This window comes from Crocodylus porosus, unplaced genomic scaffold (assembly GCF_001723895.1).
Source record: "Crocodylus porosus isolate Cpor-Errol unplaced genomic scaffold, CroPor_comp1, whole genome shotgun sequence".
Classification (NCBI taxonomy): domain Eukaryota; kingdom Metazoa; phylum Chordata; order Crocodylia; family Crocodylidae; genus Crocodylus; species Crocodylus porosus.
The window spans coordinates 66,860,989-66,881,645 of record NW_017728950.1 but is presented as its reverse complement, the minus strand read 5'-3'; the positions used below and the strand labels follow the sequence as shown (position 1 = coordinate 66,881,645).

Below are 20,657 nucleotides of genomic sequence, written 5' to 3'. Positions count from 1 at the left end.
TTCAAAACTAGGATCTCTTCACTTCCTCCTCCTCTGGATCTTTCTACAACCCAGTAACTATACCCCCCAGCAGTCAAAACAATGCTATCTTTCTATCATTGGCAATGAAAACGGAGTAAAGACCCACAATAGTATCACACAGAGGCTACTTCTGATGCCAAAGCTGCTGTGTTCCCTGTTGAGCTCTCAAAGCAAAAGATGGCTATTCAGGGCCACTCTGAGAATGAGGAAAAGTACTAGTTCTCCTTAACTTAGGCATTCAGTTATTCAGTTCATCACTTTTTGCTTTTTTTTGTGATTTTTTTTTAATGCTTTATTAACCTATTCTATTTTCCAGCAAAAATTAAAAAGTGTGTAATGTTTTACTGCGACTGGAAAGTAATTCAAATATTATTAACACCTGGTAGCATCTACAGGGTTAAATTTGCCGGTTTCCTTTTAAGTCTTTACTTCTCATGTTTGTACCTAGCATTATGAAATATTCATAATATTCATCTTACGTGCTGAAATTCCCCATGCATGATTTCTACCTAAAGTGATTTTGTTGTTGTTGTTGTTAAAAGTTTGAGCAAAATCCTCTAATGTTCTGAGTTCTGTGAGAACGAATATAACATGCTTTTCCCTTCTGGGGTACTGAGAAAGCACACAGTAGAAAATATTGTTAAATCCAGCTGTTCACATCTAAAGAGCTACACAAGCCTGCAGGTTTTTTTAAGTTAGTAGTGTCCAACTCATCCAGCCTTGTGAGCCAGATCCAGAGCACAGGGCCAGTCCATGGACAGGATCCAAAGTGCAAGGGCCCATCATCTCACCTGAAAGGTCAGAATTTGGTGGCAGTAGCATTAATTGTTGCAGCTCCAAGACCTACAGCAACCACCACTTCTCCCAAGGTCAGATTTCCAGCCCTGCAGCCCAGATGACACAGTTCTACACACTGGATCTCGCCTGTGGGGCTCCCAATAGGTCTGGAAATGTGACAGGAGGATGAGCAGTGGCAGCATTAATTGCCACAGCTTTGGGAACCATAGCAATCAATTCTGCCACTGCTTGCTACACTGCCAAATTTCCAGCCCCATGGGCTGGATGACATTGTTGTGTGGGTCAAATCTGGCCCACAGGCCATGTGTTGGTCACTTGTTTTAATTAAATGCACATGCATCTTAAAGCATGTGCATGTGCATACCCTGTAAACAGCTTCATTTTGAAAATTGCTGAGAAGTTCCAGCTCCCTCTGAAAACAACCAAGTGCTTACACTTCCAGCTCAGGAGGGAACCCCAGCCCCCCTCCCAATAATACAGTTTTCTTAAATACCTTTGATATATTTTTATTTTCTAAACTCAGGCCACATTTTAAAAATCACTAAATTCTAGATTAGTTAAAATTCCAAAGGTTTCACTTATTTCTACTTATTCAATACTTGCTATCCATAGCCTGGTTAAACATCCAGCTTAAAATAATACATTCTTACAAAAGCTATAGCAAAAGCTATAACATTGCAAAAGCTATAGCAGAAGTTTTACAAGTTGAGCAAAACAACTGAGATATTATCGCTACTGGAGCTTAACCTTAACTGTGTAGATTAATGCTGCATTAACAAAGACTTTATTTTTAACCACTGCAAAAGAAGAGCTTCATGTTTTCATTTTCAGCTTATATGTAAGAAATAAAAACAATTTTTTTTTAACAAAAAAGCTTAATTTTTCCTGTTTGTGTTTTACTGTTGCTGCCTCATCTTTTTGTGAAGCAACTATCCTAACAGGGGATTTTGCTGCTTCTTCTGTTAAGCTAAGTCTGGGGTTATATCCAACCCTTGGAACTGTATCATCCAGCTCACAGAGCTCTTGAAGGGGCCAGTAATTCAGGGACAGGGTGAACAGTGACAGGAACTGTGGCTGAATTACAGTATATGGAGCCCTACCGGGGATGTGTTTAAGCAGCTCAGGAAACCATAGCAGTTAACACTGCTACTTCCGGCCGCACCATCGGAGGTGGTTCCAGAAGGAGCCCGAATCTAGCCTGGAGGGGCCAAGAGAGTCAGAACCCTGACCTAAGTTATAAGATCCCAGATGATATAAGAGCCAAGATCACAAATATTGCCATTGTGTCTAGCTTGTTGGGCATCTTGGGTACAAACAGGAGAGTGAAGCCATATTTAGATGAAAATATTAGATTCAAAGCCAGAAACCGGCAAGAAAGTCCTGGTGGCATCATCTTCAACTTCAGCAGCTGAGTAATGAGAAAAACCTATCATCTATCAGGTCCCTTTCATCTTTTTTAATATCTTGGTGCTAAATACCATTAAAATCTCTAATCATGTAAATGTTTTATTAAAGCCACTGTGTGTTTTGTAGTTTTCAGTATGGGTTATTTTAGGGTTCTTCCCACTGCACATATTGTTTTTCTGACCTTTATTTTCAGCAACAAAGAAGCTGCAAAACATGCCAACATCTGGAAACCTGCACATTTTCAACGCTCTAATCTGACTAGATTTTTCTTAATTGTCACAGTTGACTGAGCTATCACCAGCTTCCTGAAGCTTCCTGAAGAGCTGTCACACTTCTCATTCATCATGATGCCCAAAGAACTTAATCAGCCTTCAGCTGCTTCAGGGCAATCCCTATCAACTCTGTTCCTTGCTGGAATGTGATACCTGCCTGTTGTTCTGACCCTGGGTTTCTGAGATGCTGTGATAGCAGGAGTAAAGGATCAAACGGCTATAATTTCCTTTTTCCACAAGGTGCAGCAGGGCAATGTCTCTACCCTATCATACCACCAAGTGATCCTCCATCTTTTAAAACCAGGCTCATGGCCAGCCTTAGAAAAAATTGCTGTAAAATAAATGGCAAGAGAAAGCAATCCTGCTGAATACAATTTTCTTCATTTCCCAAATCATTTGTCAGGCTAATTAGGAAATGAGCCAGTTAAATCCTCTAGACTAATCTCCTTTTCTTGCCCACCAGTTAACAATAAGATTGGCACTGCAAAGGAGCCCTAAAAATGACTTGGCAAATAGAAAATTAGAAATTTTTGAAATACACTATTTCTTTTTAATGCACAAGCAATTAGGGATGTGGAGAGCACAAAAATCCTCTGAGGCAGGTACTAACCAGGATAATTGTGATGAAACTGTGCTGTAAGTGTAGGCAATCAAATGCTATCATTTATTTCAGGAAAGACAACAGTCTCCAATGGGGCACATTTTTCATTTGTAAAACTGTATCAATTTTTCCACTTTTAAGAGAAAACATAAAAGAAGAATTTCTTCAGATAACTCTAGTGATTATTTCTCAGGCTTCTTTTAGCAACAGCAGGAAAAAAATCAGTATTTTTCTGAGTAAAATACAATTCAAGATTTAAAAAGTGCTCAGATGCTATAAATAAAAACATTCCAACTAGCATTATGATTAACTTGATTCCTTTTCTCCTATGCAATGTAGATAGAGGCATTATTCTTTACATGCTACAGTTTTAGAGATGGAAAAGAGCTCCCTGTCACCACACTAACATTTTAATTTGGCCTATCATTGAAGGAAGGGCTCATCACTGATAAATCGAAGGATATTCAGGTAGTATTCGAGGGACTAGCATTAGCATTATGTCTCAATAGTCCCATTCCAAAGGGTTCCAGTAATGCTCTCTTACTTCCTGGTCTCTTTTGAAGGGGAGAGAGGGAAGCACAACAGCTTCTCTACACCATTCTCATACAGATACAAAAAAAAAAAATGAAGAGTCAGGGTCACCCCTCAATCCCTCCAATGTATCAACACAGGGAAAACTGACTGAACTAAGGCTAAAAGGGGAAATGAACCGCACCCAGGAAAAATTCTGATTCATAAATCAGTTCCTGGTCTGAGCATTGATCTGCACGCTTATGCTCTGCCTCTCACTCAAAGCGTAGGACTATAATCTAACCTATGGTAGGCTACAAATAAAAAGGAATGTGATGCCATCATACAGTTCCCATTCATTCACTACACAAAACCACTAGATTACAATATTAGCAGCTTCTGTTCCAGTGAGCCAGGACTCACAGGGAGTTTTGCTGGGTAGATGCAGAATCTGTTTTAAGCTAGTGCTAATGTCAGGCACTTCCATAAGGAGCCATTTCACTCACAAGTGAAACAAAGTAAAAAGGGCCTCTTACACATACTTTATAACATCATAAAGAGGTGTTGAGCAACAGCAATTATAATAGAATCTAATGTAGTTGGGCGCCAGTCAACAGTAACTTTGTATTTCAAGAAGACCTGTAACAAGGATCAAGTGTATTGCTGTTTCACTGTGTTCCTATCAAACTGAGTTTAATACTCGAGAGACATGTTTTAAAATGAAATGTTTCTATACCCTCTTGTACATTGTATGTTCTAACTCGCTCACCAACAAGCTCCTTAAAAATAACAAGTCAATCTCTGGATTCTGACTAAGGTTAAGAAAGAACAATAACTAGTACAAGTATGAAAACCAATAAAAACAGAGCTCATGATAATAAATATTTCATTTATATGTTAACTTTTAGACTCACAGGTTGCATGTTCAGAGCTCACTTACAGTTGTGAACATGGAAATTAGCAGGACGGTTCCCATTATTTTGCTACCAATTAGTACTCAATCTGATCATTTATCTTCTGAGGAAAGGCATAACAGGCTCATAGCTTCACACACAGGCTGCAGTAACTCACCTGGCCTCAAAGTTTAATAGTTCTATTATTCTGTTTGGATAACAAAATATTTTTGGTCTCTAATGAGATTTAACAATGTCACACTTAGCATTGCTAACACAAATATAAACTTTCTCATGATAGCTTTATCATCCGCATTGCTTACCTAAGCTAAAAATCCAAATCAAGGCTTTTAGAAAACTAGAGGGTTTAGCACTGCAATACAATTCTCCACTCTGGTCAGTTGTATGCCCTCTACATAGCATATAAATTGACAGGGATTCTTTCTACTTTTAACCAACCCACTGGCATTAAAGGTGAATAGAAATGAAAAACACCTTTCCGAATACTTTACTCTAGTGCGATAAAGCCCACTGCTCCTCTATCATTGCAATGAAAGTACTGATTCAGAAGAGATGAATATGTTCTCTATTCCTGCTGGCATATTTCCAAAGTAGTGGCCTCTCATATTCTGCACCGAAAACCTTGCCAAAGCAAAACCATAATATTGTGGTGAAATCCATCATTTTTCCCAGCCTTTCAAGCTAACCCAGCTCTCCTATCAGCCTATCTTATTGTTTATAAATCTGAGCTGGTATAACCATTGCTACATAGCAACAAGAGGAAATATTTATTTGTGGTTGCTACTGTTGCTCCCTCTACCCTCTCATATACTTCCCCCAACACAATCCTAACACTATTGGGAATAGGTTTCTGCCTGTAAGTATCTTCCTTAGCCAATAGCGCTATACTTACTGGCCTTTTCTACACTAGTGCTAGCACATTTTTGTTTTGGCTGCTAGTTCTGACCTACCTGCTGTAGCAACAGTATAAATAAATGCTAGTGTAGATATGCTTCTCTCAGTCACTGCCATTTTAAGCACCAAACCACACAGACCTGTGTTCAGAATGGGTTAGATGACACAGTGCCTAAAATACCAATGGGTCTGGTTAAACTACTGTTTATACCAGCTCTCCTGCTGTTACTGCCACTGATAGAGCTGAACTGCCAAGAGAAATGTACTAAAATTTCAGCAAATGGGCTCCATCTTATTCCCACCAAAATCAATTAGAGTTTTACTATCTATTTCAATGGAAGCAGGCTTGGGCACTTGACCTCTTTCACCTTTTGGAAAGAGAAGAGGTTCCAATCAGGAGCAAGCCCAAAATAATAATGCACGAAAGGAATGAAACACAATCAAAAGGTGAGATGACTCTAGAGTAAAACTACTGGCAGCAAACACTAGCAGTGTAAATGCTTTTTCTCATTTGTAAACCAGAGATTTCACAGATAGGATTACAGCACAGTACTTGAATTATTAATTTCACACTTAAGCAGCATTACCATGAGCAGAATTTCATTTTTCTTCAGACTGCATCTCTCTTGTCATGAAAGTTACTGGGGATTTGATGAATATATTTGGACATACCAAATCATCAGTGTCAGCATTTCTCAAACCATGGGCTGCAACCCAAAAGTGGGTTGCAAGATATGAAAGGGTTGTAAACAAACTTTAAAAATGGATTTTCCTTTAAAGGAGAAAAACGTGGGAAACGGTGGCTTTTCTCTTGCAGGCTGGTGGAGTTCCAGTCTGCAAGGGGCTGCTTGAGGCCCCCCATATCCTGCACACACCCCACCCCATCCCACACACCTACCCCTGCCCTACACACTCTGGGGCAGGGGCCTGGGGGTGGGGGGCACTGGGCCAGGAGTGAGGGACACTGGGTTGGGATTGGACATCAATGTTTACAAATGGGTCCTGGTGCAGAAAAAGGTTGAGAACCAGGGATGTACATTATTTGAAAAAAAGACACAGAGTTAAGATTACTAATTGGAGCTATTTAAGCAAATGGTTTTGGGGTTGTTGTTCTTACATACTGTACTACAGGACCTTATACTTGCTATTTGAGTTTTCACATCACTTGTATATATATTATGGACCAAAATCTTACTTTCAGAGCCTTTCACTAGTAACTGCTTTAAAAATAAAAACAAAACAAAACCCCCACACCTGATGGCAAGACCTACCTATCTATCTATAGGTAGATCTTGCCATGTTCCCTATATATGTATTACTGGAACATAGATTTGATTTGGCTTGTGGCCTTCACTCTTAAGTAACTCATTTAAACTGTAATCTCTCTCATGCTGGAAATGCTGCATACCACCTTTACTTACATGTGTTTTACGCCAGTGTAATAGCTTGTTTATACTATGTAGCTGACAGCACAGTCACACTTCACAAATGTTTCCATCTGGCATCCTCTTCTTTTGGTACACTATAAATAAGGACAGTCCTGAACCAAATCCTTGACTCTTTATTCCTGGATGAGGGCGTTCTGCACAAATTTGATTCTATACAGGAAGGTCAAATAGGTTCAAAATGGAGCAAAAAGTATGAACAGGCTCCTCTACAGCTCTGTAGTAGGGACTTACATTAGTTCCCTATATCCTTCACTGACTAGCTGACTCTGCCTACCCCTGAACCTTATACTTGCTAGCATCCCCAAAAAAGGATTGTAGTCTGTGGAGGGATGAAAAAAGATGCTCACAATTATTGCCTGAAATGGAGTTTATGGTGAATCCTGCAATAGTGTTAAGGAAGTCTGTTGTTACACAGATCAGGGAAGTGTGCCCTGGTCCTTAAGTCTCCTGCCAATGATAGATTTTGTTCAACACTTTAATTTGTTGCACTATAATAATTTCCCTTTTGGTTTGAGGCTTCTATCTTTCTGTAGGTCAGTAGCAAATAACTATATATTTAACAACATCACTAGAAAAGATGCAGTGGAGGTAGCTATTTGAACCTTTCTGTTGTGCACAGTCTGTGGTAGCTGGTATTAACAGGGTGCGCTCAAGGATCACTACAGAAATGGACTACTTTGTAAATGGTTCGCTTGCTCCTCTCAGCACGTAAATGTTGGGCTAATTTTTCAGAAGATGTACTCCTGTGATTTATGACCACTTTGAAGACTTTCAGAGTAAAACTAACCCTGATTTACATGAGAAGACCTAGATCTTCAAATAATTATGTAATTCAAGTCAATATAGGTACAACCACTTATACCAGCCAAAGCATCTAGCTCTTTATGCTCAGAGAGCCCAAGAAAAGACTCTCCATAGAAGTAGATTGGAAGTATCAGAACACTAAATCCATTCTTGCATTATCACTATAGATCTATGAAGCTTACATCCACATTCCCACTACAGGAGGGGTTACTCTATAGAATCATGCACAAATTAGGTACTTTACAAATACATTGATGATGTTTATATTTGCAATTAACTGTGGATCTCAAACTTTAAATATGGTTGATTAAATGCCCCTTTGACACTGGGTCTAGTACATTTTTGAGCCTTTCCTTAAGTGTCTTTGACCCTTTCCTTAAGTGAAGGAAAACTGATGGAAGACTTCAAAATTGGGCCCACTGTACATGGCATATAAGTAACTTTAAATCAATATTACCCTACAAAAAGGTACCACATACTAGAATGACTTTCAAATCAAATATCATTTGTGGTATGCAGGCTGTTTTGTTACTTGCAAGAGGTTTCCAAGTTGTAAGTAAGCTACTAGTAACCGATTTGAAAAGTCTACAAACCCTGGTGTACACCTATTCACAAATGCACCTACCATCTGGTCCGCCATAAACAGTTGTATCAAGCATCTATTAAGACTCATGGATAAAGGAAAGTAGCATATGTTTGTCTTTTAAAATTTTCACTGCCATATGTCTTATGTGGAATCACACTGTGATGTGCTGTTAAACTTATTTGGTAAGATCCAGCTTAGACAACACAGCTAAATGCTAAAAAAAAGAAGTACATCGGTATACTACTTTTGAAATGTTATGTATAATGACGTCCTTTTGGTCTTAAACCTGCAAACATTTCTATCTTTATGTAACTTGATATACCTGTGTTCCTGAATTCAAGTCTGATGGAACTACTCCCAAGCACAAAGTAAATCACAAGCGTATTTGTGTTTAAGACCTTAGATTGTAAATGCCTCTTACAGTAAAAAGCCATCATCACACGGACTTTGTCCTCATTGTTTTTACATTGGCTTGCTCACCTCTGATTAGAGCTTCTAGGTGCCATGATTCAAAATGATGACTCCCATATCAACAATAAATCAGACCTTTGTATATTGATAGTATTGCAAGGGACAGCTTATCTGATTTATCTGAGATCTATATGGTGCACTAAGATGGGGCATTAGGGAAACAATTATGTGTCTCTGATTTTCTGCTTAGCTCTGCCATGGCTCCTCTCCATAGTTTCCCAAGGCAGTTCTAAGGGACAGATTATCTGATTTATCTGAGATCTATATGGTGCAGTAAGATGGGGCATCAGGGAAACAACTGTGTGTCTGATTCTTTGCTTAGTTCTGCCCTGACTCCTCTCCATACTCCCCCAAGGCAGTTCCAATCTAGGACAGTCACCAGGGGTCCAGAGGGACCATGTATCAACTGAGTCTAATAGAAGCATTTGTACTGATGGGGGCCAGTAAAAACAAAAGTCAACTATACTAGCTCTGTGCGCACAGGAGACTCCCATATGCTAGAGCTAAGGGATGCGAATGATTTCCATTCGGTTTGCATTACCACCTAAGTGGGGTGAAATGATTAGTATTTGATCCAGGTTGCAGAGTATTCATGGACAGCAGCCTTGCCCACAGCTCACTCAATACAAATCCCTGAAACACGCCTTACAAACAGGTTTACAGAGCCATTACAAAACAAACCCACTACAGGCTCTCAATACCACAGCTCTTCCTCAATGCACAACATGGTTGCACATTTTATGTTGCCTTACTGCTCCTCCACACCACAAAGAACTCAGGATTTACTACTCAGTGGGTGCATCTACACATGCAATTAGCATATAGCAAAAAACTCCAGCATAGTTTGGACCAGAGTTTATTGCTCCTGGGTACAACATTTACATGTGCACCTGGGACCACACCATATTGAGCCAGGGCAAATCAGGCCCAGTGGGTCAGTCTGCCAGCCCAGGCTGCTCCAGCCTGGCTCAACGTGCTGTGGAGGGACAGGCTAGGACACAAGGGTGCTAGGGTGTGGAGCTAGCCCACAGGCAGCCCCTGCACTGTAGCACCCTTGTGCCCCAAGCAGCCCCGGTCACCATCTACATGTGTATTTTGGTACACATAACTATTTCGCTGCAAGTTAGTACTTGTCCCTGACAGTACTATTCTACAGTGGAGTTAGTTTACTGCACCCTAATACTCCACAGTAAAGGGGATGTGTAGATGTGCCCAGTGCAGTATTGCCAACTCTCATGATTTTTTGCATTGTTCTTAAAATCTGCATTTTGTGGCTGTATATGAAAGATGTACATTTTTCACATTCCCAAAGAGTAGACTTTAAGAACACCACCAAAAATCATGAGACTTGGCAACACTGCCAGTGTCACTCTGTGGAACTCACTTTTCAGGTGTCCTGCATACTGCTCATGTGAGTTTTCTGCTTTTCATTTGTTGAAACAAACAGAATAAAAATGAGAATAGAAGTTATGTTGACTTTTTTAAGGTTAAATGCAGATTTCTCATTGCCATTGTTTTACATGCCATATTTTACATAACCTATAGGCTTTAAAATCAGCTGAAATATGTCTTAACAGGTGAGAACCACTGTTTTTTCACACTTACATAATACACAAAAGCTTAAAAGATCTTTTTCAAACATTTAGAAAACATTATTTTCTTTGCTGAAGATGAACACAAGAAATTCAAACTCCAGGGATAATAAGGAGAAAGGTTACAAACTACTGAAATGACAAGCTTAATACAAAAATGTTTTCTAAGCTACAGTTGAAAAAAAATTATTCTAATATTATAATAAAATAACATTTTTTCCATTCTATAAACACAATGGCCACATTCTGCCATTAGCTACATACTATTTAAAATTTACTAAAACTATTTTGAGATGCTATATAGGTTGAGACGACTTATTTCAAATACAAAACGCTCATTATTTAAAAATAGGACTCAAAATGAATGAATAAAAAGATTCATAGAAAATAGTAGGCAAATCTTAATACTCTAACACACTAAGGGCCAGATTCTGTTCCATCTAATTAGGTGCCTAAAGGCACAGACAGAAATGCAGCTCTGCACTATAACTCATACCACTTTGCAAGAAACACTGTGAGTTACAACGATCCCGCAGACCCAATGGATGTTCTCTGTTCGGTTCTGAAGGTTGGGCAATTCAGCTGCAATTTGGAGCAGGCTCCCCCAGCTGCTCTCCCTGAGCCCCCTCCCAGCCCCAGCTCTGTTTTTAGAATGGGGAGGGGGGAAGGGAATGGAGAGAGTTTGGTCTGGGTTTTTTTTTCAGCTGATGCTGGAGGGAGGATGGGTAGATTGGAATCGCAACCCCCCCACCCCATGGGGAGGCACCAGTTCACATACCTGACACTCCAGTGCTGGTTGTGCAACCCCCAGAATGAACTCCTGCCACTCCCTTTCCACTCTGCCATTCTGAAAACAGCAATGGGAGCAGGGATGCCCAGCCCTGCTCCCAGCAAGTGCAGACAGAAGTTACTGAGGGCACTCCACATTGGAGTGTCTCCATCTGAACCCTTATGTAATAAGGGTTCAGATCGTCACAGGATCAGGCCCTTTAAAGCATCTGCAGTCATGCACTTGTGTCTGCTCATGGCTGTACAGTGCTTTCAGGGGCCAGATTGGGTGAAAATTGTCACTTCTGTCTGTGCCTTAGGTGAACTTAGGTGCTTAAGTGCTTTTTTATTCTACCCCGTTCAAGTCCCTGAAAATCCATTAATGAACTATCATCTGACCCTTGAGACAAAAAGCAGCATCAACAAGGAGGAGGAGGACCTCCCCATCTTTTGCATTAACAATGTTTAGGGCTTGAGCAGAGTGAAACAGAATCACACTTGGGCATCTAAATCCATGTACATACCCAACAGATTAACTAGAATCTGGTCCCAAATTACCAGGAAAGAACAAACCCACAAACCATGAGCGAATGGGCCTATCATCCTAATTTGCACACTGTCGTTCTCAAATGAACAGTAGCCCGTTAAAGTTATATTTTGGAGTTTAGGCTTAGTGAGGCGTGACATGAAGATGACTACATTAACAAAATTCTTACAGTACATCACCCTCATGAAAAACACTGGACATTATGTTCTGAGTTTAACACATCAGATAGTAACATGGTATTGCCTTTTCTTCCCCTTCATGTGAAGCAGAACCTTAGTGAACAGATAGTATGTCAGCTCTTGTAATGTTAGATGCCACCCAGGCAAATGTCTCCTGGTATGACATTTCAAATTAAAAATGAAGAGGCTTTTGCCTTAGACATATGCCTAGGTGGATTTTCTTACCTTTGGTTCCATTGAAATGAAGCTGTGGGTACCTCTACTTGAGAGAACTGACCTTTTAATTGTTTTACTATGGTAGAAGTGGTAGTAATCCTTCAGTGTTCCGATCTGTAGAAAGGAGGGGGAAGGAGAGAGAAAAGAGAAAGAGAGAGATTTAATTTATGAAAAGCAGTTTTCTGTTTTTCATTTTTAAAGGCCTATAAATTATGCAATTTCCTGCTGTGCTGAAATGTTACTTGAACCCCAGTGATCATCTTTCAAAAGAAGGACATATGATATGAAATGGATGTAGTGTCCTTGAGGCAGTAACTGCATAACCAAAGATTATAATTGAGCAGCTTAGCCCGCCTGTATCCACCTTTTTAATGTTTTAATTTATATTCAGTATTTTAAGTAATTCTTTATCAATCTATATCCAAACTATCATCACAGGCAAGTATAAAAATCATCAAATAGGTACAAGGTTATTAAAAACCATACAGTTTGCTTAAGGAAATATACTGTAAAATGTACTGTGTTATGTTATTTATGTCATTAACTTACAAAAACATTCCTAAGCATTGGACCATTCACAAAGAATATACTTATCTTAATTTTGTAGGGGAGAAATAACTGTCCTTAATCTATTATTAGAAATACCTATGAGATGTCAAAAAATAGGGCAATTTCTCAATAGAAAATAAAAATTGGTTTATATCTGCCACTTAAGTACAGTCTGGTAATGTTACTAACCTCCATAACAACATGCATAAATTTCCTTTTTAAAATCATTCATACCTGTTTTCCAATGGATATCCAAACTATTTTGAAGAAACTTTCACATACACATAAACATGCATATCCCTAGAGAAAAGGCCTTCCTAAACATTTTAGAATTTGGCCTTCAAAAATATCTCACTGATGCTGTAAATCCTACAGCAATATTATAAATTCCTTTACAATTTTTATAAAGACTGTTAAAAATGAGCAAGAAAAAGATATTTGAAATCATTGCTGATTCAAGTAGAAACTCAAATTAACCTTAGAAAAAAAATCAGCTTTGTTTTGAAAAGAAATGAGAAAATGGCAGCGGTGCACTTTTGAACTAAAACACATTGGAGGTGCTTTAGTTCAAAAGTGCACCCCTGCCATTTTCTGCATGCTGATGTGTATTTTGCTACTTATACAATTGCACGTGGTGTAGCATAGCTCGCTTCACCTTGCATGCAGAGCAGACTTGATTAAACGAGTCTGGTCCGAAGTAGCGGATCTTCAGTGCATCCAGGACAAAAAAGTATGTGTATAATAGGGCTATTCAAAACTTTGGCAGCCGTTTCGTTTCGGAGGTGTTTTGATCCATTTCAGTGCCCAAAACACCAAATCCAAAATAAAACGGAAGGCTGTGAAACATCTCTGAAACTCAACAAAACCATCCAAAATGTTTCAGAATTATTTTGGATATTTTGGAGCCGGGCTTGCAGGGAAACAGAAACTAAGAAGAGAGAGGGGGAAGTGGGGCAGAAGGACTGCTCTGATATCAACATCTGTAGCTGGCCAGTGACTGCGATCTGTCCTTGAGGTCCCTTCCAATCCCAGTGCTCTGGAGGAGGGATGGCAGCCTGTTGTCATCCTGCGCGCAGATCTGGGGGCCTGCACCCCTGGAAGGAGTCTGGCACAGCCCCGCAGCCCTCCCAGAGGGGTGTGGGCCCCCAGATCTGCGCACAGGATTACAGCATGTTGCTGCTGTTGGCTGGGGCCAGCATCGGCACCCAAGTCTGCTCTGCACAGCCCACGCCAAGCACAGCCGGGGGAGCCAGGGGAGAAGCCCACATGGCTGTCCGGCCTGGCCCCATCCCCCACCTGGCCCAGCCTCCTGGCACTTAAAAAAAATCCAAACCCTCCCCCCAGCAAACCCTCACTCACTGGCTGTAGCAGGGGCTGTGGAGGCTCTGGGGCCTCCAGGCAGGCCCCAGCATTCCAAGAATCAAAAAAAAAAATCATCTCCGCACTCACTGGCTGTAGAAGGACCTGTGGGGGCTCTGGGGCTATGTGGCAGAGGCCCCCCCACGGAGCCCCCCCACAGAACCACCACTCCCCAATCTCCCCTTCTGCCCTGCCAACCCTGGGCCCTGATGCTCCATCCAGCCTCAGCCTAGTCCTGGCACTTGAAAAAAAACAAACATAAAAGCCCTGCACTCACCAGTTCTGGTAGCAGTGATCATGGCCTCTGAGGGCTCATGGCAGAGCTCCCCTGTGCAGTGTGAGGGAATGGGGATTGCCCTCCCCACCTGGCATCCACATGGTAGCTGCCCCATGGCACAGGTGCAGCATGGCTCAGCAGGGCAGCACACACTGTCTGGGAGCTGGGGCCACTGGGGCTGAGCAATGCCAGGCTCCGGCTGACAGGTGGAGCTGCCCCAACTCCCTGACAGTACGCCACATCCTGCCAAGCCGTGCTGCACCCGCATGATATGACAGCTACCACACGGGTGCCAGGCGGGGGGTGATCCCCACTGCCCCCCGCTGCAGGGAGTGGCTCTGCCAGAAGCCCCCAGAGGCCCTGACTGCCACTGCTACAGCTGGTGAGTATGGGGCTTTTTAAGTGCCAGGACTAGGCTGGGGCCGGGCGAGGGATGGGGCTGGGCAGGACAGCCATGGGAGCTTCTCCCGTGGCTCCCCTCAACCAGGGAAAGGCAAGCACAGCTGAAGGAGCCACGGGAGAACTTGCAGCCACCCAACTGTGCCTGCCTCTCCCCAGCCAATCTGAATCTCTGAAACAGGATCGAAACTCTGAAACAGATTTAGCCGAATCAAAACAGAGCAGTGATTTGAAACACTGAAATGAAACACTGTCCTCCAAAAAAGCCAAATCCAAAATTGAAATGAGACATAGCCATTTTTCACAGCCCTAGTGTAAATGCCCAAGGATTTCTTGTTCTGTATTATTAGCAACTAGTGAGGGCAAGTGCATAGGTAACATCTCAAGTATTCAACTCTAAAGGAAACATTAAGCGAAAACTGGCAGAAAAACTCTATGAGTCTTCAAGGATCTACTTTTAGTATTCACAAAGATTAAAGTCTCTGGAAAACCTTCAAGACATTCACATAGGATTTAAGGTGAAGAACTACTGCTCTTGAAGAGCATCTGATAATTTTCCTGAAAGTCTGAATAACATACAAAGTCTTTGAAAACAAACTAAAAAACTTTTTGAAGAAATTCTACAGTTTATATGGAAATATTGCAGTATTTAAGGTGTGAATTTCAACACAATTCAGTATGAAAGCCTGTGTAGGCATTCCCATTTCAGGAAGAACGGATTATTTTGATTTAACTTAAGCTAAACACAAGCAAGCCAGTTTATAGTACCTGGACAGAACTGAAAATTGTTTCATGTGTACCAGGAATAGCACTGTCCAGACACTTGTGCCAAAAGGGCACAGACCTCTTGTAACATTTCAAGAAGAAAAAGTTTTCAATACTGATCAAATACTTTCCTAAAGAACTGGGGAAGATATGCATTGCAGACTGTGCTGGAAAGGCCTAGCAGACAAAGAAGAACCTTTTATCTCCCCCGGGTGCCTAGACATGCCCAGAAAGACTTTGGTACTAACATCTGGCCAACCATGGCTATCCTCTACCTCATGCCACATATTGTCAGTTTTCAAACTTTACCACCAGGTCTCTCCTTTTTCCATACTTACTAACCCAAAACATTCAGCACAATATTAAAATTCTATGTCCCTCTGTAACAGGGCCCAGTAGAGGCCCCATTACTAAAGGGGCAAGGGTGCTTGGGCTTTCCCCCACCTTTTCTCTTCCCTTCCAGTCCCCTCTTTGTCCTCTCTTAGGTCTGCTGGGTTGCCCCTTCCCTTTGGGGTGCCCCCTTAACTACCTTGCACATGGTCCTCTCCATTTCCCCCTTCTAGCTCTCACTCTCTCTCTCCTTAAACCCTGCCATTATTTGGTCATTATTACTCACATTTCTCGATGTTTCTGTAGCCACTAGTAGGCTGCGGATTTTGAAACAAGATGGCCAGTGGCTCCAGATGCAGTCAGCCCCTGATGACCCAAGGGCAGAAGTAGAAGAGCCAGTGACCTGCATCACCCTTTATAAACTCAAGGTTCAGGCCAGCAAGGCCATCTAGCTGTAGAAGTCCTAGGGGAAGGAGCTCCCTGTGAAGAGGCAGAGGAACTGAATTCAGAGCTTCCCCCTTGGCTCCAGACAGTAGCTGGACAGAGAAGACCAGCTGCATCACACTGGGAACCAGATAAGTTCTGCAACTTGTTTGTTCTTTTGACTGTGGCTTGGAGAGTGCTGTCCCAGGGTCAGATGAAGCCAAGGCCAATCCTTTTTGGCTTTGAGTTCAGCTGACACCCAGGATTGTGGGTGATTCTTGACCTGGTGGTTTGAACTGTGGCTGCAGGGGAGGCAGAGGTCATGGAAAAGGGGTGCTTGTGAAGTACCCCACATCTCAAATGCAACTGGGAAGGGAAAGGACAGAGACTGGGAAGTTAGCTCCAAGCCCAGCAGGGAGAAGCCCTTAAGCTTGCAATGCACCCACTATGCCTAAAGCTTCACTACTAGGCTCTGAGCTAGTAAGCACAACTAGAATAAAACTAGGCTGAGGCAAGTAAGGCGCCAGCCCAGACAGACCTAATGCCCAAGGGTCTCCTCATCCATGAGGAGCCTGTCCTCATTTACTTACTCCATCAGGTTTGGCAGGTGAAAGTACAGATGTGGAAGACCCAGCAAGAATGAGGAGGCCAGAGGAAGAAGTCCTAAAAAGTGGGTACACCATGCCAACACCATGGGCAGTGTACACCCTCCCTGTTATTAGTATGGAATAAAAAGGCTCTGGTGTAAGTATATATATATATATATATTACATATACATGAATCATAAGGCAAATAACTCTGCATTTTACCATTACACAGAATTGCTTACAAATAATTGTCATGTTTATTAGGAGGATATACCTATATCTTATGCCACATTCATTTTAGATCAACCGACCGGTGTTCTGTATTTCCCCATTGCAGTTGTTCACTTAGAAATTTGCCGTAGCTAACCCTTTTACAGGAGCCCAGGAGAGTAGAGGATAGAGCAGGTGACCACAACTGCAGTCCCTGTATTCCCTCAGATTAGCTCTATTTACCCCTCACAAAGGAGGGGTGAGATAAAGTGTATGGTCAGTCACAACTCTCAGCCACCAGATTTGGCTTGGTGGCAAGGTGGGAAACAACAGGTATGCTTACCTCCTGAGGTACTGTGCATAATGCTTATGCATGATTCCCAATGAGAGCTTTAGCTAATGAGGCTCAACAAAACTTTTTTTCAGAATTTCAGGCTTGTAGGGCTGGAACCTCTCTTCTACTTCTAAACCCCAGAACTCTTCAACAACAGTGATAAAAATATTACTGTTAGAATGTGACTAAGTTAATAAATACCAGTGCAATTAAAGAATCCCATATCTTGTAAATGAAACTTGGTTTGTATTGTGTTAAAGCCAGTGATTCCTGTAGTAATATAACACCAGTGTTATTAAAAATTTTATGACCCTTTTTTCCTTTAATGGGAATTTACTTAGACCTTCCAAATCTTTGGGTCACTTGCAGAATAGTTAAACCATGGAAATATAGTACAAATAAAACTTATCATTATGAATGCATTTGTTAAATTGTGTTTTTATACTTTTAACTATCAGGTCTTAGAGCCCTGTGATAAAAAGCAGTACAAAGAGAGAAACAGAAGAACTGAACCTTAGAGACTGATGGCAATTTAGTTGCTTTATCCTAGGGAAATCTTTGTAATCTGGTGATTAACCTGGAGGCCCTAAGCTCTTTTAAAGGAAAACCATTCCGGAGAAATTGTTTGGTGAAGAGCAAGGCAAACTTGAAAAAAGTGACTTTGTCTCCCTATGGAAATCGTTACTGGAAGTCTTAAAAATTGTGTTAAAGAGTAATCAAGGACAGGAGTTATATTATAGGAAAGATTCCTGAGACATTGCAACTGGATCCTAAAAAAACATATGTACATGCATGAATGCACACACATATACAAATGCTTTATTTGCTTTATTAATGTTAAAAAACTAAGTGAACTCTGAAGGGCGTTAACCAATATGACAGCATCTGGACTTGGAATATATTTACCCCTATGCAACTCTAATTTCTTAGCATAAAGCAACTAAGAGTAAAACAACATGGGGAGTTCATTTAACTATCTGAATCTGTGAGCGTCAGAAAGTGAGCAATGACATGTGCCATAAGCACCCAATGCATTACATACATTCACCAAACTCCCTAGGATCAGACTCATAAACTATCGCTGAAGATTCCCCTCTTAACGTTCAAAGCGTGATTTGGCAGGGAGAGACTGCTCACCAATTTGCTAATGGGAAGTAGGAATTTCTCCCTGAAGGAAATGATGCTTAGTTATCAATTTCTTCAGAACTCCAGCTCTTCTTTAGAAAAGAAGTTTCTAGCTCTTCTGCTTGCAGACATATCCTCATCATGAGCTGAACAGAAAACAATGAACTGTTGACTTCCTGGACTAGAAGCATTTCCCTGACTCATGCATGGTATTTCAGGTTAAAGGGGACAGAGTCTCAACCTTACAGCTTCTGCACCAGTGACTAAGGGAATTGGAGGCTAGAAGCAGATGTTGCCAAATGAAGTCTCAGCAAAATTCAGCTGCTTCTTTGGGCCAAACATACATTTCCTGTTGTCCCAACCATTGATCTTGCAAAACAAAGGGTGACGTGTTCCCTTCCCCACTTTCCATGTCTCACTCCACTGTGGTCCCAGGGCTGGGGCCACTAATCAGCTGACCTGTGGTCTCAGCCCCCAGACCCACACTGGAGCAAGGTTTGACGCTCTGATGCTGTCCTAAGGTTGAGATGCCAATTAGGTGATTGGTGGCCCTAACCCTGGGACTGCACCAGGGTATTCTGGTTTTCTCCACTTCTACAGATGCACCCCTACGATCCCCAGGGTGTGTCTGTGAAGGTTGGGAAAGTTGGGGTTCCCTGCTTGCCGAGATGTGCCCCGGCAATCTCTGGGGCAAATCTCTAGAAGCAGGGAACACTGACTTTCCCTGATTCCAGAGACACAACCCAGAGATTGCTGGGGGCATGTCTCTGTAAGCAAAGAAAGCTGGGTAGGTGCTCCTTGGGGCTGAGGGGCCTGATCCTGTGCAGGAATCCCTGGGGCGTGCAGGACTGGGCCTCTCAAGCCCAAGAAGTACCTGCTTAGGGCAGCAGGCAAGTATGGTAGTTCTAGGTTGCCCATGCTCTTCCTCCATATAGCAAATAAATGTCTGCCACAATAAAGCAGCACAATTTATTACTACATTTTGTCAGAGCCCCAAATGGTATAGACATCTATTTGCTGTCACTTTGACACCATAAAAAAATTTTATGCTGGCACATAGGCAATGAAAGGCGATGTCTGCACTTCTAACCAGAGAAGTGCAAGGACTGATCTCTCTGTCCATGTCTGTGGGCACAAATCACTAGGGCTAGGAAGAGGACGGATGTTCCAGTTCTCAAAGTATTTAATATTTTGAAATTTGGCTTAAATCTTAGTATTTAAGGTTTTAAAATCTGGAGTCAAAATAAATCTCAACAGTGGCAAAGTTTTCTGCAAAGGAAAATGCTAAGAAAAACTAACCTTCTATTTTTAGAAAGATATTATTTTACTTTGTTATCAACCTTTCTTTAAAAAAAGATATTGCAAAATGTCATCTAATACAAACTTAAACATTGGGATGATAAATAGCTTCAAAATGTGTTCCAACAGGAGATGTTAACATTATCAGACTCTATGCCATTAAATAAAAAAAAATCGACAATCCAGAGAAATCAACCCGATTCTCAGAAAGCTTTTAGATTTTGCTAGACCCATATGTTTGCATGGAATATGACTCTGACCTGCTTACCCTAAAGGGAACAAAAAGGAAATGGTGGGGCATAGCTTTGACCTCCATTCTACACTGGACCACTCCACAGACTGAGAACACCAATGAAGACAAGTAGAGGTTCACCAGTATATCTGTCCATGTCATATCAGCAGTGGTAAAAGGAAAATTGACATTATTGGCAATCTGCTTTTTTTGGCTGGTGTAGCCAATAATGTCACTGATTTTTGCCTTGTGCACAAATTTGGGGGACATGCGTCCGCCAGGGGTACACACAGTGGTGAAGAGCTGGTTAATAATCGGCCATGGGTACCGGCCAAAAAAGTCTTTATTAGTGCACTCCTGAAAACAGGCTTCACAATGCTAAATCAAAGTACAATTTCTGCACTTACTCTATGCACCCAAGAAAGCCCTGAAGGCACATTTCTGCCCTAAATTCTTTAAAGGACAGCAAAGCTCTACATTTCTTCTTACTCAGTAGTATGTACAGTTTACCAGATCTAGCCCCACAGCAACGGAGAGAGATACATTGCTTAAGGCCTAAACTTGCTCACAGTTTAAAAAAGCAGGTGAGACACTGGGGAGTTTCTTTCCTTAAAGTCATCCTAAGAATAACCATTTTGCAAATCTCTGAGGTAGAAGGCAAGAGTTGCAGAGGCTGAACCATTGTAAGGACACCAGAGATGGAACTGCACAATGGCAGACTGCATCCAGGGCCAGGCTG

At 41.6% G+C, this 20,657-nt stretch overlaps 1 protein-coding gene across 6 annotated transcripts in view; it reads right to left on the bottom strand.

Annotated features, from left to right (window-relative positions):
• Window positions 1-20,657, bottom strand: part of PCSK5 (proprotein convertase subtilisin/kexin type 5) — a 378,572-nt gene that overhangs the window by 337,526 nt on the left and 20,389 nt on the right. For all 6 annotated transcript variants that reach the window (XM_019554922.1, XM_019554924.1, XM_019554923.1 and 3 more), the window contains exon 2: window positions 12,038-12,142. In XM_019554922.1, coding sequence (XP_019410467.1) covers window positions 12,038-12,142 — 105 coding nt within the window. The remainder of the gene's footprint in view (window positions 1-12,037; window positions 12,143-20,657) is intronic.